Source organism: Terrapene carolina, unplaced genomic scaffold (assembly GCF_002925995.2).
Source record: "Terrapene carolina triunguis isolate 2854851 unplaced genomic scaffold, T_m_triunguis-2.0 Scaffold69, whole genome shotgun sequence".
In the NCBI taxonomy this organism is placed as follows: domain Eukaryota; kingdom Metazoa; phylum Chordata; order Testudines; family Emydidae; genus Terrapene; species Terrapene triunguis.
Window position 1 is genome coordinate 41,738,044 of NW_020664420.1, and position 22,688 is coordinate 41,760,731.

The 22,688-nt window shown below is 42.3% G+C and overlaps 1 protein-coding gene across 1 annotated transcript in view; it reads right to left on the bottom strand.

Annotated features, from left to right (window-relative positions):
- Nucleotides 1-5,350: 5,350 nt before the first annotated feature.
- Nucleotides 5,351-22,688, bottom strand: part of PTCD2 (pentatricopeptide repeat domain 2) — a 30,821-nt gene continuing 13,483 nt past the window's right edge. Inside the window, exons 5-10 of the mRNA XM_024219952.2 lie at nt 22,193-22,271; nt 20,854-20,945; nt 17,102-17,215; nt 11,604-11,678; nt 9,971-10,084; nt 5,351-6,855 (exon numbers count right to left, since the gene is read on the bottom strand). Of these exons, the coding sequence (XP_024075720.1) occupies nt 6,631-6,855; nt 9,971-10,084; nt 11,604-11,678; nt 17,102-17,215; nt 20,854-20,945; nt 22,193-22,271 (699 nt within the window). The 3' untranslated portion in view covers nt 5,351-6,630. The remainder of the gene's footprint in view (nt 6,856-9,970; nt 10,085-11,603; nt 11,679-17,101; nt 17,216-20,853; nt 20,946-22,192; nt 22,272-22,688) is intronic.

Below are 22,688 nucleotides of genomic sequence, written 5' to 3' on the forward strand. Positions count from 1 at the left end.
TCCTGAAGTTGGTAGAAGACGATTGCTTTGCTCTCGTGGAGTGAGCTTGATGTTCAGTGGCAGAGGTACACCAGTCAATTGGTGACACTGCAAGATGCATTATCATCTGTTTTCATATTCTCTGTGAAGAGATGGCTTGACCTTTTGAATGCCTAGTTATGGCAATACACAGACAAGGCAACAGTCTGAATGGTTTGGTCCTCTCAATGTAATAAAGCAAAGTCCTGGATACATCTAGTGTGTATACTTTCTTTTCTCCCAGCACGAAGTGTGGATTTAGAAAGACAACAGGCAGATTGAAGGACAGGTTTAGATGAAAATCTGAGACTGCTTTAGGAATGAAATTTGAGATATGTCAGAGTACTACCTTGCCTTATGGAATGTTGTGGGGGGCAAATGGTTCAGCTGTGGAAAGTCCAAATGGCAGTACCTCATACTGGTAATGTTTTTATCCCCCTGTGAGTCAAGTACTTCCTGAGACTATTTGGAAATATGCATCCTGTAAGTCAAAAGGCACAAACCAATTCTGAGTCTCAAGTGACAAAATGAAGGAGATAAGCGTTACCATCCTAAATCTGAGGCAATATTTGTTCAGTCGCCTTACGTCCAGGATAGGACAAAGACCCCCTTTCTTCTTTGAGATAAGGAAATACCACGAGTAGAAGTCTCTTCTCTTGTACTCCTGAGGAACATCTTTTACAGTGAAGCAAAAACACTTCTTTTTTAATAGGCTATAAATAGAAGGGTCCATGAAGAGGGCTGGGGAAGGAAGATAGGTAGAGGGAGAGTGTGAAAGCGACTATGATAACTGTCAACAATTATCTCCAACATCCATTTGTCTGAGGGAACAGGACAAGGCAGATCCTGAAGACTAGCTCTTGATTGGTTCCAGTGTGGCTCCCAAGATGCCTATTTGTCTGGATGATGAGGTGGGGTGGGTGATAAAGGAGGCAGTTGACAGATAACTCCTCAAGTATTGAGGTTGTTTCTACAATGGATACTCTGGCTATCTGCCCCAAGAGCATGGGTGAGCCTTCTGCTTTTGTTGGAGCCAGTATTTGGAGGGCTTCCTGAAGGGGGTTAATGATGTATCCTCGGTGATCTCAGAGTGGTCCTTTTGAGTTCTTCAGGGAGTGGACTACTTCATCCCTCTTTTTGTTGAATCGCTCTCTTAACTTGCGAGTCCTCAATGAGAAAGATTTACACACTGAACACTTATCTGGGACATACTCTCCCTCAGAGAGAAGAGATATTGACTATGCCTATTGACCAGGGGAATGAATCCTTTGCACCTCTGAAACAGTTTAGACCCTGAAAGATTAGAATCCATACAAAGTGCCTTGCCCCACTGTATTATGCAGTATATAGGGGGATATCTTTTTATGTTTTGGGATGTCCAAATAAAGAAAATTAACAAAGATAAGGAGGGTAAAGAAAGATTTAGTCAATTAGTCTAAAAGGTGAGTTTGAAGCTCAAAGAAAAACAGGTTGGACTTTGGCCAGATTACATCTCGTTACTCTGGGCAGTAAGAGGAAACTGAGGGAGGGTCACGGCTGCTCCATCCTTTATACCAATGGTTCTTTTTTTCACGGACCACTTGAAAATTGCTGAGTGTCTCGGCAGACCACATAATGATCTTTCCAAATGTTTGTACCATTACCTAAACCGTTAGTTTGTTCCGAGCTGAGGCTGGGAAGAAGGGCCGTCTCTCCCCGGCAGTCGCAGCCCTGGAGCTGGGGAAAGTCGCCTCTTTCTCTGGCCGCTGCAGCCCTGTGTGTCCCAAATTCCTCCGACCCCCTCTTCTTGCCCCACTGCTCCCTCCCACCTGCCACCTATTCTCCCCAAGGCCACCACCTCACCTTACATGTGCATCTTCTCCAGGGTCCAGGTACCAAATTAGTGGAGCCATGCCTGCGCAGCTCCACTAATTAGGTGGGTGGCCTTTCATTGTCTCATGTGCAGCCATCCAGGTGCGCACCTTAGAGGGAACTATCCGTGGACCACCTGAATGGAGCTTGCGGACCTCTGGTGGTCCGCAGACTACAGTTTGAGAACCTGTTTTATACTCTAGCACAGGAGGAGCATGGCCCCCAACAAATACTGGTATTCAAAAATAGCATGAACATCTACAGTGGAGCCACGCTGACACCATCTCAAAGAACTGGTGTTTTCTTAATGTTTCAGCTCTTGGAGTCACGTGATTACCAGATCCTGGAGCTCTCAGCTTTCATTAAAAAAAAAAATTTAAATAGGATGGCACTAGTCATATGTATTATGTTCCTTAAGCAACACTACGAAGATTGAATGAAGGTTTTTTAAAAGTTATTTAAACTAATTATGACCTTGTGTAAAACAGAATCAAGACTTATTTTTTGAGGCCTGGGAACAGTCCTTCTCTCCCACCAATAACATGACAAATGAGGGTTTTGTTGGGAAGGAAAATAAAGTGGGGGAAATCCTAAAATACTCTCTCTCAAATTACTTGTTGGGAGAGGGAAAAAGCACTAAAAAGATATTAAACCAAGAGGAAATGACAGAATGTATAGAGTGACAGTAAAACGAAAAATCTTTAGAAGGTATCACAGGTGCACATCTTATTTTATTATGAAAAGCATGTGAATATTAATCCCTGTAGAACCTCAAGAGGTACAAACTTTAGACATCAAGATGGTGCTGATGTGTCTGAGCCTAAAAACACTTTTCAAAATTTGATGATTTGCAATAAAACATTTGGAAGTTTTCTGTAATTCCTAATGAAAACATATATCATTCCCTCCTCTTTGATTATGGGTAGATATCTTCTCATGCACGTAATTCAGAATACTTCATGACAGAGGGTGTTTAAAGCAATGTCAGAGATTATTTTGATTTAGTAAATTTAATGAGGCAGTTTTCCAATTAAATGCCATGGATATCTGAGTTTAGAGTCTATGCCAATAACCAAACAAAAAATCACTATCAATTAAATCCCCTATTTCCCATTTCAGATTGTTTAAGCAGGCTTGGGTTGCTAGAGGGTCAAACACTTCATTTTGTCATTGCCTTACATGTAATCTCCTTAATTAAAAATACCCACTTTTAATCAGACTTTTATATTGCTATGAAGCATGAGCTGGAGCGCCCTCTGTTGTATGCTGGCACAGTTCTAAGCAGCTAGTGAAAGACAAGCATACAGATTTTCTGCTTTCATTCTATACTGTGTAGAAAAAGGATTTTAGTTTATTTTAAAAATAAAAATACATAATGCGTGCTAGAGCCATCAGACTATCAACTGTTAAAGCTGCATGAGCCATCATTTATCTATTGCGTGAACACCACAATAAAGATAAACATAAGGAAATGTCATCCGATGATTTATTACTTTGAAATAGAATATTTCCTTTCTTTCGCAATCATCTATCAAGCAAGATCACTCTACCAGTTGAGTTTCGTGACACTGGTTTCTCTTTGTTTTTATGGCTTGTCTTCACACATTTTTTTATTCTAATTATTTTTAGTTTGTATGGTATTTTGCTGTTGTGTCTGGATGCAATATTGTACAGTGTATTGTATAACAGATGGGTACATTGGTACCTGCAAAAGGCTTGATTCCCCAGGATTCCGAGCATTCTGACTCCAATTCAGCAAAGCGCTTTAAACGTGTGCTTAGTTTTAAGCATGAGTAGTTTCACCGATGGCTCACATGGCCCACATTCAGTAACACTACTCACATACTTATAATAAGCACGTGGTTAAGTGTGCGGCTGAATCAGAGCCAGAGCGGTCAGCACTTTGCTTGGCTGAGCCCTAAATTAATAGATAATACTATAATACACTGAGGTTTTTTGATCACATAACTCCAGGATATGCACAATTTGTGAGACCACTGGCCACTTGCTTAGAATTTGACTACATTTAATTTAAACATAACTGCGCATGAATGTAACAAAGCATAAGAACATAACCATAGGGTTTGCTTGTACTCCTATCTTCCTTGAAACATGAATATGTTCCCAGTTTAAGACTGTTATAGAAATGTTATAGTAAACATCTTGGCAAGTATTAACTTATTCTGAATTTTAGCTACCTTTATTTTTTTTTCCCCTCTGAACTTTCTATTTATTCTTATTTGGCTACCTCCTTTATTTTCCACTAAGGCGTTATTTATTCTTTATACCACACAATTTTGGGCCACCATCATTAAGCCCTAGAATTTTATTACTGTGCTGAATTACACCAGCTCATGTTTACTAAATCCACACTTCCCTCAGGTAGTTCTTGTTTTTTGGAAGGTGGTGGTGCTGCCAGTGTGGTATGTAGCAGTTCTAGGAGAGCTTTTCTCCAAGATTGACTCTCTTTTTTGCATCATACGTTTCTTTCCATGATTTTCAAACCTTTCAAAAACACTATCAATACTTATTACAGACTAATAGCATACTTAAGGGGGGGGGGTGGCAGCTTCTACTGCTAGGAGATTATTAATCTAATACTGATGTATACTTGATTTTATTTATTACCTAAGGGATATCTAACAGTTAAAGTACATGTGTTTTAAAGTACCAACAAGAGTTAGTCTAGGCATTTTTTTCATTCTTGTTTTGTTCTAGGCCTAGTAATCTGCAAAAGAAGATTCCCGCCTCTCCTCCTATAAACACGTGCTTCCCATTTTATACATTCTCAGTTACCATATTCCACCCCTGGTGAGATCATCACATCTTTGCCTCACTTACAAATAACCATCAAAAGAGGTACCAGATTCAATTACCATAGTCATGTTTTTCCCTCCCGCCCCCTGAGGATAAGGGAGTGTAACTTGGTTTCAGCAACCCTCTCTCTGGTCCCCATTTCTCTTACCTCTATGTTCATACCTCCATGTTCAACAGAGCAATGGGAAAAACCAGAGTGGAGAAATGCCCCTCATGCTATTGCCATGGTATTCACCTCCATCCTAATCAATGCAGCGGGGATGGGGGAGACAGACTGACAGAAACACTTGGCTGGGCAGATGGAAGCTGGTGACTAACCATGCCCTGGTGGCTTTGTCCTCCACTCTGGCAAGAGTAAAGAAGAGCAAAGGTGGAGGATTAGTCAGCCATGACCTATGCTAATGGTGGACTTTAGTGGCACAAGCTAACATTAAAAAAAACCAACTTCCAAATCACACACAGGACAGTGGTTGGATTGGTTTGAAAAGCGAAAGCGGCCTGGCCAGTCAGGAAAGCTGATCTGCAGAATACGGACATACATACCAGGGAACAGCAGCCATACAAGGAGCACATATTTTTGTACTAAACATACGTTTGGAGATTTAGCAAAAGTAATCTAGCAAAACTGAAGAAACATTAGTAATGTAACAAAGACAAGTCATACTATTTTTATTATACATAAAAGTGCATTTTACATCAAGCTATTTTTCTCCTAAATGTCAAATGCATCCTTCTGAGTGCATACACAATACTCTGCTCCTTTCAGTCTACCTTCAATTAACGTTTAGCCATTACTGCATTGAAACAGTCTTTATGAAATACATTTACAAATATTGTAAGAATTTTCATCTCAAAAGAAAATATTCTAAGCTTCTTTAGTGTCCGTATTGAGTTAGAACTAGTAAGACAATTCCCAATTGAGAAGAAGAAAGTTGTCCTGAATCAGTAAGCCAATGAATTACACATCTAACAAAAAGTTAAACATGTTGCGCATCAGAACAAGTCTTTCAAAACCAACTGTAATACCAACACAAATGTGTGTGTGTGGTATTTTATCTTGACCACATGTATGTGGTCATGAAACCAGCACACAGACTCCTACATTTCTCAAATCATGGTATGAACTTCAAATGATTAGGTAAATCCTTTATGCTGCACTTGTGGAAGTCACAAAACCAAGCCCATACCCACAACACTGTTTCCATAGTAACTAATGATTACAATACTAAGGGGACAAAGCAGAAGGAGACTTAGTGAACAAAAGACAAGTTGATAGAGTGAACATGTGTGTCAGTTATAAAATGTGTTGTAATGCCAGAGCCGTGAGTGGAATTCTGCACCAAGAAGTGATTGGTTGAATAAGAGAATGCCAGTTTTACACAACCTGCTCCCCACGTGTTTTCAGAGTCATACTGGCTCACTTGAATGACTACATCTTTGATCCTCCATGGGCGGAGTCCTGTTTCCGCATGAAGCCCCACTGACTTCAGTGAGGCTACATATAGGGGCAGGGGGCTGCCAATGTGGATTTTATTGCAGGATCAGGGCCTAAGCTTTTACTCCTGATACTTCTGCAAAGCCAACACAGAGGAGACTGAGTTAGATTCTATTCTTTCTTGTATGTCTATTGGATTATTTACTAACTTCCACTCATAGCACCAATTGTTTCGACACGTGCAAAAGCAATAGAGATACATAGATCACCAAGGTCATAACTTGGAATCATAACTTTTATTACTGGGGAGACCACACAAGAAGGAAAGAACTCTGCTTGACTCTCAGATCCCTGGTTGGGTATGCACGGCTAGTAGTCAGAAAACACAACACTGTTTCAGACAAATTGCTTAAAACATCTGTTTGCAGGGGAGGGGAAGAAGAGATGCTTTATTCACACATTTTTTAAAGTGATGCTATTGTTAGTACAATTTGCAGTCAAATATAGAATTACTCAGCAAACAGAGCAGATTTAAGTGGTCTGAAAGTCCGACGGCTCACTTGCGCTTGCTTTAAGAACTGCATATGGTGCTTCTTTTCATAAGAAATATGGTACAGCATGTCGTCCAGAGTCAGCTTGGTTACCTGTCCTGATGCTTGCAGCTTGGCACAGATATCTTCTAATCTGGCACGAAAAACAGAGTTTTCCTCCAACTCTTCCCTGACTGTAACCAGCTTTGAAGAAGAGATAATGGCACATTGTAACAGTCCAGCAAATACAAATCCCATTTAATCATTGCCTTCCAGACAACACAAACAACCATTCAATAAAAAAGAAAAAAACTATGTGGTGACAGTGAGACGCAAGGTTAGCATCTGCAAGAGACTATTAAACAGTACATGTTACAAGGCAACATACCACTGAACATGTGTTGAAAACCAATTAAAGAGAGTTTATTAGATTAAAAGCTTCTGTAAAGTATCCACGTATTCTTTTCAGTCCTAGTACAGACTGTAATAACACAATTATTTCTTCTTTAAACCCAAGTGGTATAATTGTATCCTGTATTATAGTGTTGTTTCCCAGATCAACACTATAATTCAATGAAAGTAATCTAGCATGTTACACGTACAATGCAATCACTAAAAATCAGGCTGCTATAATGCTCAAAAGTTCTGAACACCATGAAGTCTGTACAAAGAGATGAACTCAGAAGAAAATCTGCTTTATATGGACTTGATGAATAATGCACTCTGCACAGGAAAGGGGTAAGATTTGTGTTTGGTCTTTGACAAGTTTATAAACCTTTATTTAAAAAACAAAACAACATTTGTAACCTTGTAAAGAAAATGGAGGGGAAAAAAACCATGGAGTCAATTGTTTTCGTGATCAAACCTCAAATTACAAAACCAGGATGCTGCTTTTTAAAAACCTTATTTTATGTATCTTATTGTTTGTAGTAGTTTAAAAGATACATATACTACATGATCATCTTTCTACCAACAATTGTGTTTGATACCCACTCTTTCTCCACCACCCCATTAATTCTACAGGTAAGCAGGCATTTTTATATTCTTACAATGGCTCAGTCAGTAAATGTGTTCAAAGTGAACAAGTTCAACATGCTGCTAAACATTTGCAGAAAAAGGAAAAGCCGTGCTGCCAAACCCAACTAGATCAGCGTTCTCCTTGAACATATTCTGCCTACTGATTAATATAGTAATGGAATGATAATACTTTTTCTGTAGGAAATCTCAAAATACTTTACAAACATTAATAAGCCTCACAACATCCTGATGGGGAAGGTAAGACACAGGGTGTACAATTTTCAAACGCACTTACATGACTTAGGACACTAAGTTCCACTGATGTTAAACAAGACTTAGACGCCTAAGTACTTTTGTGGATTCAGGCCTTACTAGCCTAAGTCCTGGTTTTAGGTGCTACTGCGATCCACAAAACCCCCAGTTGGCTGCCACCTGACCCTGTAGATATCTATGTTTTCGCAGTAAGAAGTTCCCTGGGCACCTAGGTTCTGTCTCTAGGCATGCACGCTGCTGCCTTGCTCTAGGTATCCAGATGCCTCTCTTCTGCCTCAGCTCCAGAGGGATCCATAAGCCAGGGGAATATAGGCATTCCTCTGCCCAACTCGCATGAACCAGCAGGTGTGCTCAGAGGCTGCCTAACTCCTCACAAAATAGCCAAGGGGAGGAGGAGAGAGAGGAGCAGCTTCCTTTAACCACTGGGCAAAAAGTTATGGGTACTCATCCGGGATGTGTCAAACTGCTGTCTGCCACCTCTCAGGTGAGTGTCCTAACCACTGGACTATAGAGTGAGTCTCACTTTTTCTTTGGCCCAATTAATATTTAATTATTCAATTAAAGTAAAACAACTTCAATAGGACAGACTGAAGGAGACCCACATGAATATCCTATAGTCCCGTGGTTAGATAACCCACTTGAGAGGTGGCCAGTCCCTGTTCAAATCTCTGCACCCGCCCCCGCTCAGATGAAGTGGGGACTTGAATCTGTGGTCTCCCCCATCCCAGGTGAGTACCCTAACCACTGGGATAAAGATTGTAAAAGCTCCTCTTCCTCCGGCTGTTTTGTGTGGAGACAGGTGGCCTCTGAGCATTCCTACCGGATCAGGCCCTGCATTCGAGTTGGGCGGAGGGGCACCCGAGTTGTGGATCGCCTACAGAGACAGGTGCTTCCCTGCAGCTCAGACTTAGGTGCTTATCTCCCTGAGGGGGCGGGGCATAGCACACACCTTTCTCATTGCCATCTCCCACTGGCTAACTTAGCCCTGATCTACACTGGGGGGGGGGGGGGGGAGGGGGTAATCGATCTAAGTTACGCAACTTCAGCTACATGAATAACTCACTGCAGTGTCTTCACTGTGGTGAGTCGACTGCTGACGCTCTACCGTCGACTCCACCTGCGCCTCTCGGCCCAGTGGAGTACAGGAGTCGACGGGAGAGCGCTCGGGGGTCCATTGATTGCGTCTAGACTAGACGCAATAAATTGACGCCCGCTGGATCAATGGCTGCCTGACGATCTGGCGGGTAGTATAGACATACCCTTAGGTAGCTCCCTGACTAGCATGTGGATTGCATTCTAAGGTGCCTATCTCTGCCAATTCATTGTATGGGGAGCACAGGTGCCTAACTCAGGCTTTGTGGACCACAGTGGTGTTGTTATGATTTTGTAGGAGCCTAAAACTTCAGCATTGTGACACTGCGCATCGCAATGCCTAAGTTGCTTGTGGATCTGGGCCTAAGTCACTTCTGAAAATGGAATTTAGGCTCTTAAGTTATTTACGCACTTTGAAAATTTTACCCAGGGAGAGCAAGTTAGTAGCTTAAGGTCACAAAGGAAGATTTTACCAGAGCTAGGAATATAAGACAGGTCTCATGATGACCAGTCCTGTTTTTAAACAAGATCATTCTTCATCCCCATTCCTATTCCACAGAGCTTTTATGTTTGAAGAGAAGCAGAAAAGCGATCATCAAGTTTGTTCACTTACCTGATTATGGTACCTTAAGCTATCTAGAACATTATATACAATAATTATAATAGAGAAAGGATGATAAACTAGATAAATGAACAGCACTGATGATAATAATGAGGTTTTTAAAGTAATCTTTGTTCTTTCACTTATTTTGTTCAATATCTGCAAACTATGCCAAAAGAATAACTTAAATAAGCCGAAGCACTAGAAAACATGTTGGAGGAAAAGAAAATCTGCTCCAGCAGGGGAAAGGAATCGACTAGATCATCACCTAATAAGTCTCACCCTCAGTGTTAATGATTCCATGATTTTTAATTAACCAAATTATGGAGTACTCACCATCTGCTCAGAAAACACAGTTCTTTTCACCAATTGTGAAGCACCCATATCCAATGCGTCCTCCAGTGTCCACATAAGGTCTTCTAGTGCCCCAGACTTGGCCAGTACAAGAATCTTTTTAAAAGGAAAAAATAGAAAATCATACACACCACCAAAAAGCATGCTTTAAATGTGTTAAAAGGAGGACACTGACAAGGATGACAGGACTAAATACAAGCTAACTGTAAAGGTTTACATTTTTAAATGCTCTATTGATCCTCTACCAAACATGGGGGGAGGACTTAACCAGAAGAGCCTTTACAGTGTAACAATTGGGCTTGGAAGATGAACCGTGTCATGGAGACAGTGGTCTTCACAGACAGCTGTGTTTGTTGCTCTGGGGGAAACTGATTTTGATTTTACTGAGTTATTAGCTTCTGAAAAATCACATACAAAGGATTTTCCTCACTAAGCTGGTGAAATGTGCAGCTAAAGAAAGATTCACTGCATGTACATGTGCACTGAGCTGAGGCAGGGCTTGGGTGGAACTAGGCAGAGCTAGCTGTAAAGTTTACTTAAGAGTTTTTGCTTGTCTAAATGGTGGTGTTTTAAAATTGCGGTTTTAAATGGGAGAAAACAGCTTTATTGAAGTAACTTGCCCAACGGCCCAGAGTAAAAGCAATGGCTGTATGAGAATAGGGTCCCAGCTCTACCCTCACCAAACTAGGTCATGCAGCCCCTCTCTCTGTTACTACAAATATTCAATAAAAACAAACTATTTTTGTAACAATTCAGAATGTGACTTATTTTTAAAAGTGACCATGACAAATAGCTGAGTCCGTTTTTGGAGCAGCCCATTGCATCATTAAAATACTTACAAGGTCCTAAAAACCAGATTCTTCTCCACTGCCTTGCACCTTGTGTAGTCATTCACACTTGAACAATGCAAGGGCAAAGTAAAGACAACACTGTTTTACTTCTCTTGGACCTTGTCTATACTACAGGTTACTTTGGTATAATTTATCTCACTCAGGAGTGTGAATAATCAACACCCCTGAGCAACATAGGTTCTACCAACCTAAGCGCCAGTGTAGACAGCACTATGTAGACAGCTTCTCCCACGGACATAGCTACCACCTCTCTCAGAGGCAGGAGTTATTAAGCTCTCTCCTATCAGCTTAGAGCCTCTCCACCGCAAGCACTACAGTGCCTAGCACAATGGGGTCCTGATCCATAACTAGGGCTCCTATAGGCTACAGTATTACAAATAGCAAAGAAAAATAATAAGCACCAAATCAGAGGGGTGGCATTTTACATCCAGACTGTGCTCATTTTGCACAGATATATGTGATCTATCTGCAATCTCAAAATCACCCATGTTTTTCACATTCCTAAATCCACGTGCCAGATTCCTCTGAGCTCTTTCAGCTAAAAGTACTAAAAGTGCTATCATACATAGACATCGATAATTATTACATAGTCCTGCCTTGAGTGCAGGGGACTGGACTAGATGACCTCTCAAGGTCTCTTCCAGTCCTACACTTCTATGATTACACAAGATGCAAGAGAAAGTCAGGGTCTAAATGCATACATAACTCCTTTAGTGTATTTCTCTGCACAAGCCTATGTGAACGTGCAAAATAACCACACTTACATTAAGATTACTGCATAGTGTGCTCTCTCTGTTCATGATCTGAGAATAAAAGTACTGGGCTTTTACCATATCATTCTAGAAGGAAGGAAGAAAAAACAAAAACAAAACAAACATCAAGTTATGCTTGTACAAAACCAAATTTTATTAAAAAAAAAAAAACCCTAAAAACAGCTAGCTTGTACAACCTCCCAATTAAACATCCACACTCCCCCACCCATGCTCTTTCAAAATATTCCAAAAGACCCACTCATTCTATGTAGCATTCACTCTGTAAGAAACACACCCTGCTCAGTGTTTCTCGTGTCATGAGGCTCTCTATGGGCTGGTCTACACCACGTTGTTAGATCGACATACCCCGCATTAGGTCGAATTTATAATGTGCGTGTCTACACTACTGAGCCCTTCCCGCCAACCTAAAGGGCTTTTAAAATCAACGCCTGTACTCCATCTCAACGAGAGGAGTAGTGCTAGATTCAACCTTCCCGGGTCAAATTAGGGATAGTGTAGACACAGCACAGTGTATTCTGACTTGTTTGGCCTCCGGGAGGCATCCCAGAGTGCTCCAATGTGTCCGCTCTGGACAGCACTTTCAACTCCACTGCACTTCAGCCAGGTAAACAGGAAAAGCCCTGGGAACTTTTGAATTTCATTTCCTGTTTGATCAGCGTGGAGAGCTCACCACCACAGCTGCCCATGGCTGCCCAGGTACGCAAATGTGCTCCAGCGTGGAGCATACAAGAGACACTGGATCTGATTGCTGTGTGGGGAGAAGAGTCTGTGCAGGCAGAGCTCCGAACCAGCAGAAGAAATGCTGACATCTATGCCAAAATCGCAATGGGCATGGGAGAAAAAGGCTACACCAGGGACGCACAGCAGGCTGTGTGAAAATAAAGCAGCTCAGGCAAGCGTACCAGAAGACAAGGGAGGCTAATAGTCGCTCTGGTGTTGAGCCACAGACATGCTGCTTCTATGAGCAGCTGCATGCGATTCTAGGCGGGGACCCCACCAGTACCCCAACACTTTACCTGGATACCTCCCGGGGGACCCGGGCCACAACGAGGAGGACATTGCTGATGAGGAAGGAGAAGAATGCGCAGCAGGCAAGCGAAGGATCCATTCTCCCCGACAGCCAGGACCTTTTCCTAACTCTGGAGCCAATCCCCTCACAGGATCCACTGGTGCAGGACTGTGATGGCGGGGAAGGCTCTCTGGTGAGTGCACAATTGTAATAACACTACAGGGGTTAAATGCAATTGTGGTTAATGTTTAATCTGAGGTAAACAATTGGGATACAGTGGCGGCCAGTGCAGCCACGCAAAGGATGCTCCCCGGAAAAGCCTCTTTATGTGCCAATAGTTTCTACACCAAAAAATATCCCCAGGTGTGCCCTCACACCGCCTACCCTTTCGTGTGTGCTTACCATGCCTGCCTGCAACCGAAATCTGCTGCCCAGCGCTCTGCCATTTGTTGTACCTCACTGGCAGGCTCTTCTTTTAAAACACAAAATTTGGCCGAGTACCTCAGGGAATGTATTTACTGCTGTGAATTGTTTCATTCATTGCAACAGTTAACCTTTTGTTTTCAACAATGTATGCTTTTCCTTGCAGCTGCAACATTTTCTCTGAGTGCTTCCTCCACTCCAGCACAAAGGCTGTCCCAGATTAGAAGGCGAAAGAAGTGGACAAGGGAAGACATGTTTTGTGATTTGATATGTTCCTCTGAGGCTGACAGGGCCCAGCTGAATGTATGGAGGCTCACACTGTCTGAGAGCATGCGCACCAACCAAGAGGACAGGAAAGCAAGCAGGGAACAAGAGTGTAACATGCAAGAGATGTTGCGGCTTATGGGGGAGCAAACAGACATGTTGAGGCCTCTGGTTGAGGTGCAGGAAAGGCAGCTAGACCTTAGAGCCCCACTGCACCCAATGATGAACCAGCTCCTCACCAAGTTCCATATCCTCCTCTCCCAGATGTCCTAGAATGCGGGGGGGGGGGGGGGGGGGGGGGGGGGGAGGAGAAGAGAGCTCAGTTATCCCTTGAACTCAACTCCAGGGGTTGGTTCATGGAGCAGAAAGCTCTCATTCCCACAACTGTGATTGCTAGACAGTGCAATTGTAATAAGCTGTGCGTTCTTGCCCCTCCCTCCCTGTATTATCAGGCCCTTACCTGGTTATCATTGCTATTCATTGCTGTCTCTGCTCAGTGTTTGTTAGCATAATAAAAATGCATGAATTGAGGACAAGAGGCTCTTTATTCACTGTGCACACTGTGGTTGGTGGGGGTTTAGTTTACAGGGCAGTACATGCATAAAAGGGGGCAGCCTGGTAAGGACCAACACACACAACGGTCACACATCAGTGTTGGATCATTCATGAAACTGTTTTTCAAAGCCTCTTGGAGGCGCAGTGCACCTTGATGTGCTCTTCTTATTGCCCTGGTGTCTGGCTGCTCATAATTGGCAGCCAGGCTATCTGCCTCAACCCCCCAATCCGCCAGAAACTTTTCCCCCTTACTTTCACAGATATTATGTAGAACACAGCAAGCAGCAACAATAGGAATATTGCTTTCGCTGAGATCTAACCTAGCGAGCAAGCTGCACCAGTGCCCCTTTAGACATCCAAAGGGGCATTCTACCACCATTCTGCACTTGCTCAGCCTATGGTTGAACTGCTCCTTACTGCTGTCCAGGCTGCCTGTGTATGGCTTCATGAGCCACGGGAGCAAGGGGTAGGCTGGTCTCCAAGGATAACTATTGGCATTTCAACATCACCAATGGTAATTTTCCAGTCTGGGAAGAAAGTTTCTTCTTGCAACTTCCTGAAGAGACCGGAGTTCCTAAAGATACGCACGTCATGTATCTTTCCCAACCATCCCACGTTGATGTCGGTGAAACGGCCCCTGTGATCCACTAGCACTTGCAACACCATTGAGAAGTACCCCTTGCGGTTTATGTACTCTTTGGCAAGGTGATTTGGTGCCAAGATAGATGGAATGCATATCCCTATCACCCCACCACAGTTAGGGAACCCCATCATCACAAAGCCATCCACTATGTCTCCTGCACGTTTCCCAGAGTCACTACTCTTCTTAGCAGAAGTGAATTGATTTCCCTGGCTACTTGGATCACAGCAGCCCCCACGGTAAATTTACCCACTCCAAACTGATTCCTGACTGACCGGTAGCAATCTGGCATTGCAAGCTTCCACAGGGCTATCACCACTCGCTTCTCAACTGTCAGGGCAGGTCTCATTTTGGTATTTCTCCGCTTCAGGGCTCGGGAAAGCAATTTGCAAAGTTCCATGAAAGTGGCCTTACGCATTCGAAAGTTATGCAGCCACTGCTCCTCATCCCATACCTGGATCACGATGCGGTCCCACCAGTCTGTGCTTGTTTCCCTGGCCCAGAAGCTTGTTCCACTGTGTCAACAAGTCCGGCTGCCACTGCCAGAATGTGCAAATTGCTCCGTTCCATGGCTTCCAGCACAGCTATTTGCATGGCATCACATTCTTCCATGCAGCTGGTCCTGGCTAAGCTCTGCAAATACCGCAGGACGATGCACGAGGTATTTCTGACGCTCACAATAACAGCACACAGCTGAGCAGGGTCCATGCTTGATATGCTTATAGCATCTGCACAAGTAACCCAGCATAGGCACAAAAGTGATTGTTTGCCATTGCTTTCAGGGAGGGAGATAGGAGCCAAGTGCATCATGGGAGGCTGACGATATGTACCCAAAACACCTCACGAATTTTTTTTTGTCCCATCAGGCATTGGGAGCCTAACCCAGAATTCCAATCGGCAGCAGCAACTGTGGGATAGCTGCCCACAGTGCATCGCTCCATTGAGTCGATGCTACCCATGATAGTGGGGATGCGCTCCGCTGACAGAATGTGCATAGTGGAGACATACACCGTCGATTTTGTAAAATTGGAGGTTACAGGTCGACTTTAATAAATTCGACCTAATTTCGTAGTGTAGACAAGCCCTATGGTAGCATCTTGAGCCTTTAGACTTTAAGGCCCCAGTCCCAGAAATGTTCTGAAGGGTGTGTAGCTTGGAGACAATAGGACTCTCACCTCCTTAAATACCTTGCTGAACTAGGGGGAAACTGGTTCAGCGCTTTTACATTGTGGACATAGCCAGGCACATTTACTATGCTATATAAATCAGCTAATTTGTCATACAAAACAATGTTACAGTTCTATTATACGGCAGCACTAGATGTGTGATCAAATCACTATATACGCTTCTTAAGCACATAATGAGACATGATGTCAAAGTCCCCATATCTTCAGTAATATACAGGTACATCCAAGGGTGCTGTTCCATTTGTAAAACAGGAATTTAAAATATTTTAGTAGGCAAAATAAAGGCATTATGAATACAAAAGAATGAGACTCCATATTTGTATATGGAATGAGATTTTGGTTTGAACCTAAAGGCTGTGGAAAGAAGTCCACATCACAAGAACCACCACAACAACAGATACTAATAAAGTACACTTGTTATTATTATTTGGTCTCTATGCTCACAGAGATGCACCAGAGGGGCCAAGGATTGAATGAGCATGGAGACTGAATATTTAAATACCACTTTACACATTCAAATCACTATACACACACCAACTAATTAGTCGTTAGAACACTCTGGTGAGGCAGAAAGTATCATCCCCATTTTACACAAAGTGACACAGAGGGTTAATGAATTGCTCAAGATTGCGTAACCATCTAGTGTCAGAACTTGGATTAGAACTCAGAATTTTCTAATCCCCATTCCTCTGCTCAATCCTCCAGGCTATGCTGCCTCAGAAACCTGAAGGTGGTCCCTTCTATGTCAGGTTTGGAGCATGCTGTCAGGGCAGTGTAGAGATATTTGCACTGCCTCTGTATGTGGTGTTCCTATTTTGTGGTATTCTGTTTCAGTTTCGAAAGCTGATAGTAGGCAACTAATTTACAGCAGCCTTTGTATTTATGTTACTATTTCCCTGGGTATTTAGTTATTACCAAAGAGCTTTGTTAACTTTTTCATTGATTCATCTAGTCTGACCTGCCATGTAACAAGGGCTATAGAACTTCTCCAAAATATTTCCTAGAGCATCATTTAACTTACAGTTCTTTCTCTCTCTCTTACACCCCTCCCAACCCCATACCAAGGAAGTCATGAGTTAAGCCATCATTAACACCCTCACCAACGTGTTCAGGACAGGGTCCATCTTTATGTCTTTGGCCTCTGGGCACTACTGTTGTTAGCAGCCATCTCAATTCATACTGTGTTGGGATTTTGCATTAAAAGGGCTAAATAACTGTGCACTGGGCTGAATATGTATTCTAGGATTTCAAAATTCCCACACATTTTAAATGGCAATTATATTGTTCTCTTTTTTCAGAGGCCTAATCACAGTGGAAGACAGACACACCTTTTTCTTTTCCTTCTGCTTGCTACCACATTGCACAGAAAGTCAACAGAATCAAAGATTAAATAAAAATAAAACCCCAGTACCTGTTTCAGAGCAAATGCTACAGCAAAGCAGTATGCTTGTCTTAGCATGTTATCTCCTTGTAACTGAGCCTCTTCAAGTAACTTTGTGAAGATTTTGCAAGACTCTGGGCTGTTCTGTGTAGACATTTAAATCCACATCGTGATTGTCAATTTAGAGAAGCACCAAATGCTTCACATGATTTCAGAATTTTATTTGCTAGATTTATTGCATATAAAAATTCATACATCAGACTAACAAGACAAACATCTTTTCAAATGGTCATCTCACCTGAACCAAACTACACTATGCTACAGGGCAAATTCTGTGCAGCAATTCCTGAGAAGGACAGCACCAAAGGTATAATCAAGGGGAGGTAGGATTATGGGAGCAAAGGTGACTTTAAACCACCTTTGCATTGCCCTGATTGTGGGCTGCTCAGAGAGCTAAAACGGCCCCATGAACCATTGTGCTTAGCACTATGGACACTTCCCCTCCCACCCCCAGCATGCCTCCTAAACAAATTGACTTTTCATCATTACATTGCTTTGTGAGCTGCATTGGAACTCAAAGGAAATCCATGTGCTTTCTAGATAGCATTAATCTAAGGGCAGGTCTTCACTACGGGGGGGGTCGATTTAAGATACGCAAATTCAGCTACGCGAATAGCGTAGCTGAATTCGACGTATCGCAGCCGACTTACCCTGCTGTAAGGACGGTGGCAAAATCGACCTCCGCGGCTTCCCGTCGACGGCGCTTACTCCCACCTCCGCTGGTGGAGTAAGAGCGTCGATTCGGGGATCGATTGTCGCATCCCGACGAGACGCGATAATTGGATCCCCGAGAGGTCGATTTCTACCCGCCGATTCAGGCGGGTAGTGTAGACCTAGCCTAAGAGAAGTCTGTACCCAGGCACTTATGGAAACAAATGAATTCTCAAGAATTATTACAGAATACATTTTGAAAGATAGTTCTGTAGGAGGAATTCTAATATAGTTTAGATTTTTGCTAGTTCTTCAGTATGGATAACTTGCATTATTTCTTGGAAATAAAAATAATCACATAGATGTTCCACTAATGCCTTAAACATGCACTCTGTTAGGGCCAGCTGCAACAAAGACTTACACATACACTTAACTTTATGCACACAAGTAGTCCCACTGAAGTCAGCAGGATCAGGGTCTTACTGTGTGGATCAATGTGCCAAATGCACTCACTGATATTACATCACTATTTTTAATGGGATCATATAATAAAGTGTGATGAGTTTGTCCATGTATTTTCTGCTTAGTTAATCACCTTTAATTTTTTTTTCTAATATTTGTTCCTGCTTTCTGTTGCCACGGCATCAAGAATTACACCTGCGATGTACCCACTGACTGTTTTATGATTAGTGTCTTTCAGTGTTTAAGGCTGTTATTTTATTATTGTGATAGTCAGTCTTCACTACTGTTAATGACCCTTCATGTGTTATTTTATTTACAATTTTATTTAAAAGTATGTTTTTGGAGACTTATTCCAATGATTAGCAGACAGACTTATTATCTAAAGGTTTTGTTCTCCATAAGAGAGGTACTGCCCTTCATGGCAGCAGCAGAAAAGACCACCTGCTGAAGTCAGATGATAGCCATCCCTTACAATGATTTGAAATATTCAGTTGTCTGACCTTAAAAACACTTCTGTGCAAAGATTAAACAATAATTCCACGAGCAATAATCCCATCTTTAAATCCTATATCTCTCTCTGAGCAGGCTCCGGGTATTGCTATTCAAAATAAATCTATACAGCTATAATTACACATTACTATTACTTATAGTAGCATCATAATTTTACATCTGAAGACAGTCAACTTTAGAGAGATTCTCCTTGTAAGAGTGTGCTTATTACTTTCCTAAGGCTTCCTATATTGCAATATTAACAATAATATTTTGCACTTCTATAGAGCTTCTGTAATATGCTTTCCCCAAGCCATCATTTTAGTATGTACCACTTTAAAAGATGGGTGGCAGAACCAATGAAAGACTAACATTTCAAATAATCTCCTTTCAATCGTCTTTAGTGCATAAAGGGCTATCCTGGCATATCCCCTTATCAAAGGCACCTTGTCTTGAATGAAATGGGAAATGTATTATTGCTGTTAAATTTTAACTGGGTGATTGTTTGAAACCACTGCTCAGCTCACCCTCCTTTAGCAGCTATGTTCAATAAGAGAGGATGGCCCAGGTTCTCCTAAAAGCATGACTAGGGTCAAAAGCAGTAGAAACCAAGCATTTCCACTGAACCTTTGCAGGATGCTACACACTTTTGTGTGCAATGAAACCAAATTCTTCAGCAGCTCTCTGCAGCAGACTATACAAGGATATTAATCAGAATTTTAGGGGTATGAACAGCAGAGGTCCATGATCCTCTAGCCCAAAAATAGGTATGTTGATCTGTTGGGGGAGGGGGGGTCGAAGCAGTGGACTGTATGTGCTGCTGATACTCCTCACAAACTGTTGCATGCCAGCTACTGCAGGTAGGGGCTAAGGATGCCTTAGAGATGCTGGACTGGTAGGAGTGAAGATCAAAGCCCTTTAATGGGGGGTTGCTCACTGGGCCATGATCTGGCCCTATATTATTACTCTGATTACAGTAGATACCTGGTAGCAATCTCTATAATTTAGATTACAAAACAGTTTGATTATAACCGAAGTTTTTACATGCTCATAACTTCCCAAATATTAACTTTCTACATTTAAATTACTAGGTCTGGGCTTCCAATCTGCCTGTAGGCAGAGGGACCCACCTTTTTTACATAGTGGATAATCTCCTCTCCCATTCTTGAGCACTTTCCACCTCCCATCCTATAGGCCATCAAATAACATCACCATGTGACCAGCCAGCTCTCCATGGACCACCTGAAGGTGCTCCTCAGGCCACTGGAGTTTGAGAATGATTGATTGTAAAACTCACCACCATGATAGTGTTTTAGGCCAACTCTTTTTCTTTAGTGAAAATAAAAAATATCTCCTACATTTAGCTGAAAAATTCTGGGAACTGAGTTCACCATGGAACTCAGTTATTATTCTGAGCCAGTGGCTGTATTCCCAAAGAGCATGATGGAAAACTAAGTATGGATTTCCTACAGAGCTAGAACTAAAGGAGGAAATCTTTTCTAGGGTGGCACAAATAGCAGAAAAAATATTGTGTTAATATCCTTAACATTTCATTTTTGCAGAACTGGGTTCAAATTTAGAGAAACAGAGATCATAAGTGACACCAATTTGGGTGCCTCAGTCTAGTCCCTAGATAATGTTTGCTATAATGCAAAATTAGTGAATGATTTGAGCATACACTGACATTTCTGCAAGGAGCAGATATTCCAGGAAATAACAAGTGCTGAATGCCAAGTTTGGAGTGTATTATAATAGCAGAACTGCCACTGAATGAGGCAGGAGTCCTGTGGAAAAAATAGTATGTAATCATACAATTATAGACTGCATCATAATATATGTGCACAAGGGGGATGAATTACAGTTGCACAGGAAATCTTAATTCTGGCATTTCCTAATTTATGAGTGCTCAATTTTGCAAACTTAACATTTTTTTTTTTGGTGTGTGCAATATATATTGTACACTTGACAAAGAAGCGATCTATGATTGACTTAGGTTTCCAACTGAAGTGTTTGCAGCAGATGAGAAACAATGGCAGGGTATCAAATAGAAATTTTAAAGATAAATCTAATTAAAATAAAATACCACAAAACTTCTTCATGGAAATAATGAAACATTTTACCAGTTTGTAGCATATTGCAAATGCAAGTAAATAGGTGTCTTTCATGAATTTTATATGTCGTTTTCTCATTTCTCCCAGCACTTCCAAGGCACCTGCCAAAAAACAGATATTCATCCAGTAGTTAAGTACTTCACTAATTGGGGCTCTTATACTTAATGCATAACCCATCTACTACCAAAAAAACAAGATTACAGTATGTGAGCCCAAAGAAATATACATTTAAAATAATGTTGCAGATTAAGAACTATTAGTCTAAAAAGAGAATTTACATATAAATGATACATTTTCAGAAACCTTGCATCAGTGCCAGGTGGAGATAGCGGTTACTTTACAAAAGGGATGTGATGAATACTTGATTTGGATTCAATTTGTATGAAAATCCTGTCTTATTGTCAGATCTATATTCATACAAATGTGATTCTCAAATCATATGCCTCCTTATCATCCTCCCAGATCCCAAGAGACACCAGGCAGTGTCCATTTACAAATATGGCCAAACTCCCTTAACTACCCCATACAGAATTCCCACAAGCTCCCAGCTGCTTCTCTTCATGCTGGCCCTGTATCCAGTCTCTAATATGTTCATTTCCAGGGTAACTTGCCTTCCTGACCTACTGACCCTGGCAATATTTGAAATCAGATTTGCCAAATGCCAGGACATTGTGCTGGATATTCTTCAAATTCAAAAAAAGGGATTTGGCTCAATCTTACTTTACATTGTGCTTTAGATTTTCATGTCAGAAAAACCTTTCTAGGCCACATGAGACAGCTTCCCAGGTCTTCATAAAGGGTGAGATTGTGGTTTTAAGACAATGGTAGTGATGTGGGGAAGACACTCTGATTGTATGTGTTTTCAGAACAAACAAACAGAGCCTCTGAACAATTTTCTTACAAACATTTTTTTCCACGTGCTCTAACGCCCACAAAAATGCCTGAATAAATTTTCTTCAACCTTCCCCATACCACAAACAAAACAGTGTAGGGGAAAAAAGCATGAGACATTTCAGTCTAAAGGACATTTTTAGAGAAGTTAAGCCCCTGGAAAATAGGAGTCTAAAACAAAAGGCTCTTGCCTCAACCATAATTGTACAGTATTGCTAATGGAAGGCTAGAGTACTGCTGCAAGTACTTAATAAGTACACATTATGGAGCCCTTCAAATGCTGTTGCATACTGCTCTGCAGCTTTCAAATCCAAGAGTGATCACATATGGCTCAGCTAGCCAAAAGGAGCACACTGTTCAGTGTTATTGATAGCTTTAAAATAGATTCATGGTTATATTTAAGACATGTACCTTGCTGAAAATGCATTTGCTTTGACACATTTATTTTAGTACTTACTTTCATAATGACCTTTTTTAAACAACATATCCATCAAAATATTGAATGATGTTCCATCAGAGAAGAAGCCATGCAGAGTCTGGTGAAGAAACATAAACAGAGCCAGTTTTAAACAAAATTGCTATTAGGCCCTTCCTTACCACATACAGCATGTCCTCCAGCTGTGAACTGGCCATCAGGGCCGGCTCCAGGCACCAGCCCACCAAGCTTGTGCTTGGGGCGGCACCTGGAGGAGGGCGGCACGGCGCTCCAGCCGCCGGGGAGAGTGGGGCCACGGCCGGGCTCGTCGCCCTCCCCCCGGCGCTCTGGCCGCCCTCCCCCCCGGCGCCCTTCCCCCGGCCGCCGGGGGGAGAGTGGAGTCCCCGCCGGGGCTCGCCGCCCTCCTCCCAGGGCTCTGGTCGCCCTCCCCCCAGCCGCCGGGGGGAGAGCGGAGCCCCCGCCGGGGCTCGCCGCCCTCCTCCCAGGGCTCTGGCCACCCTCCCCCCCGGCGCCCTCC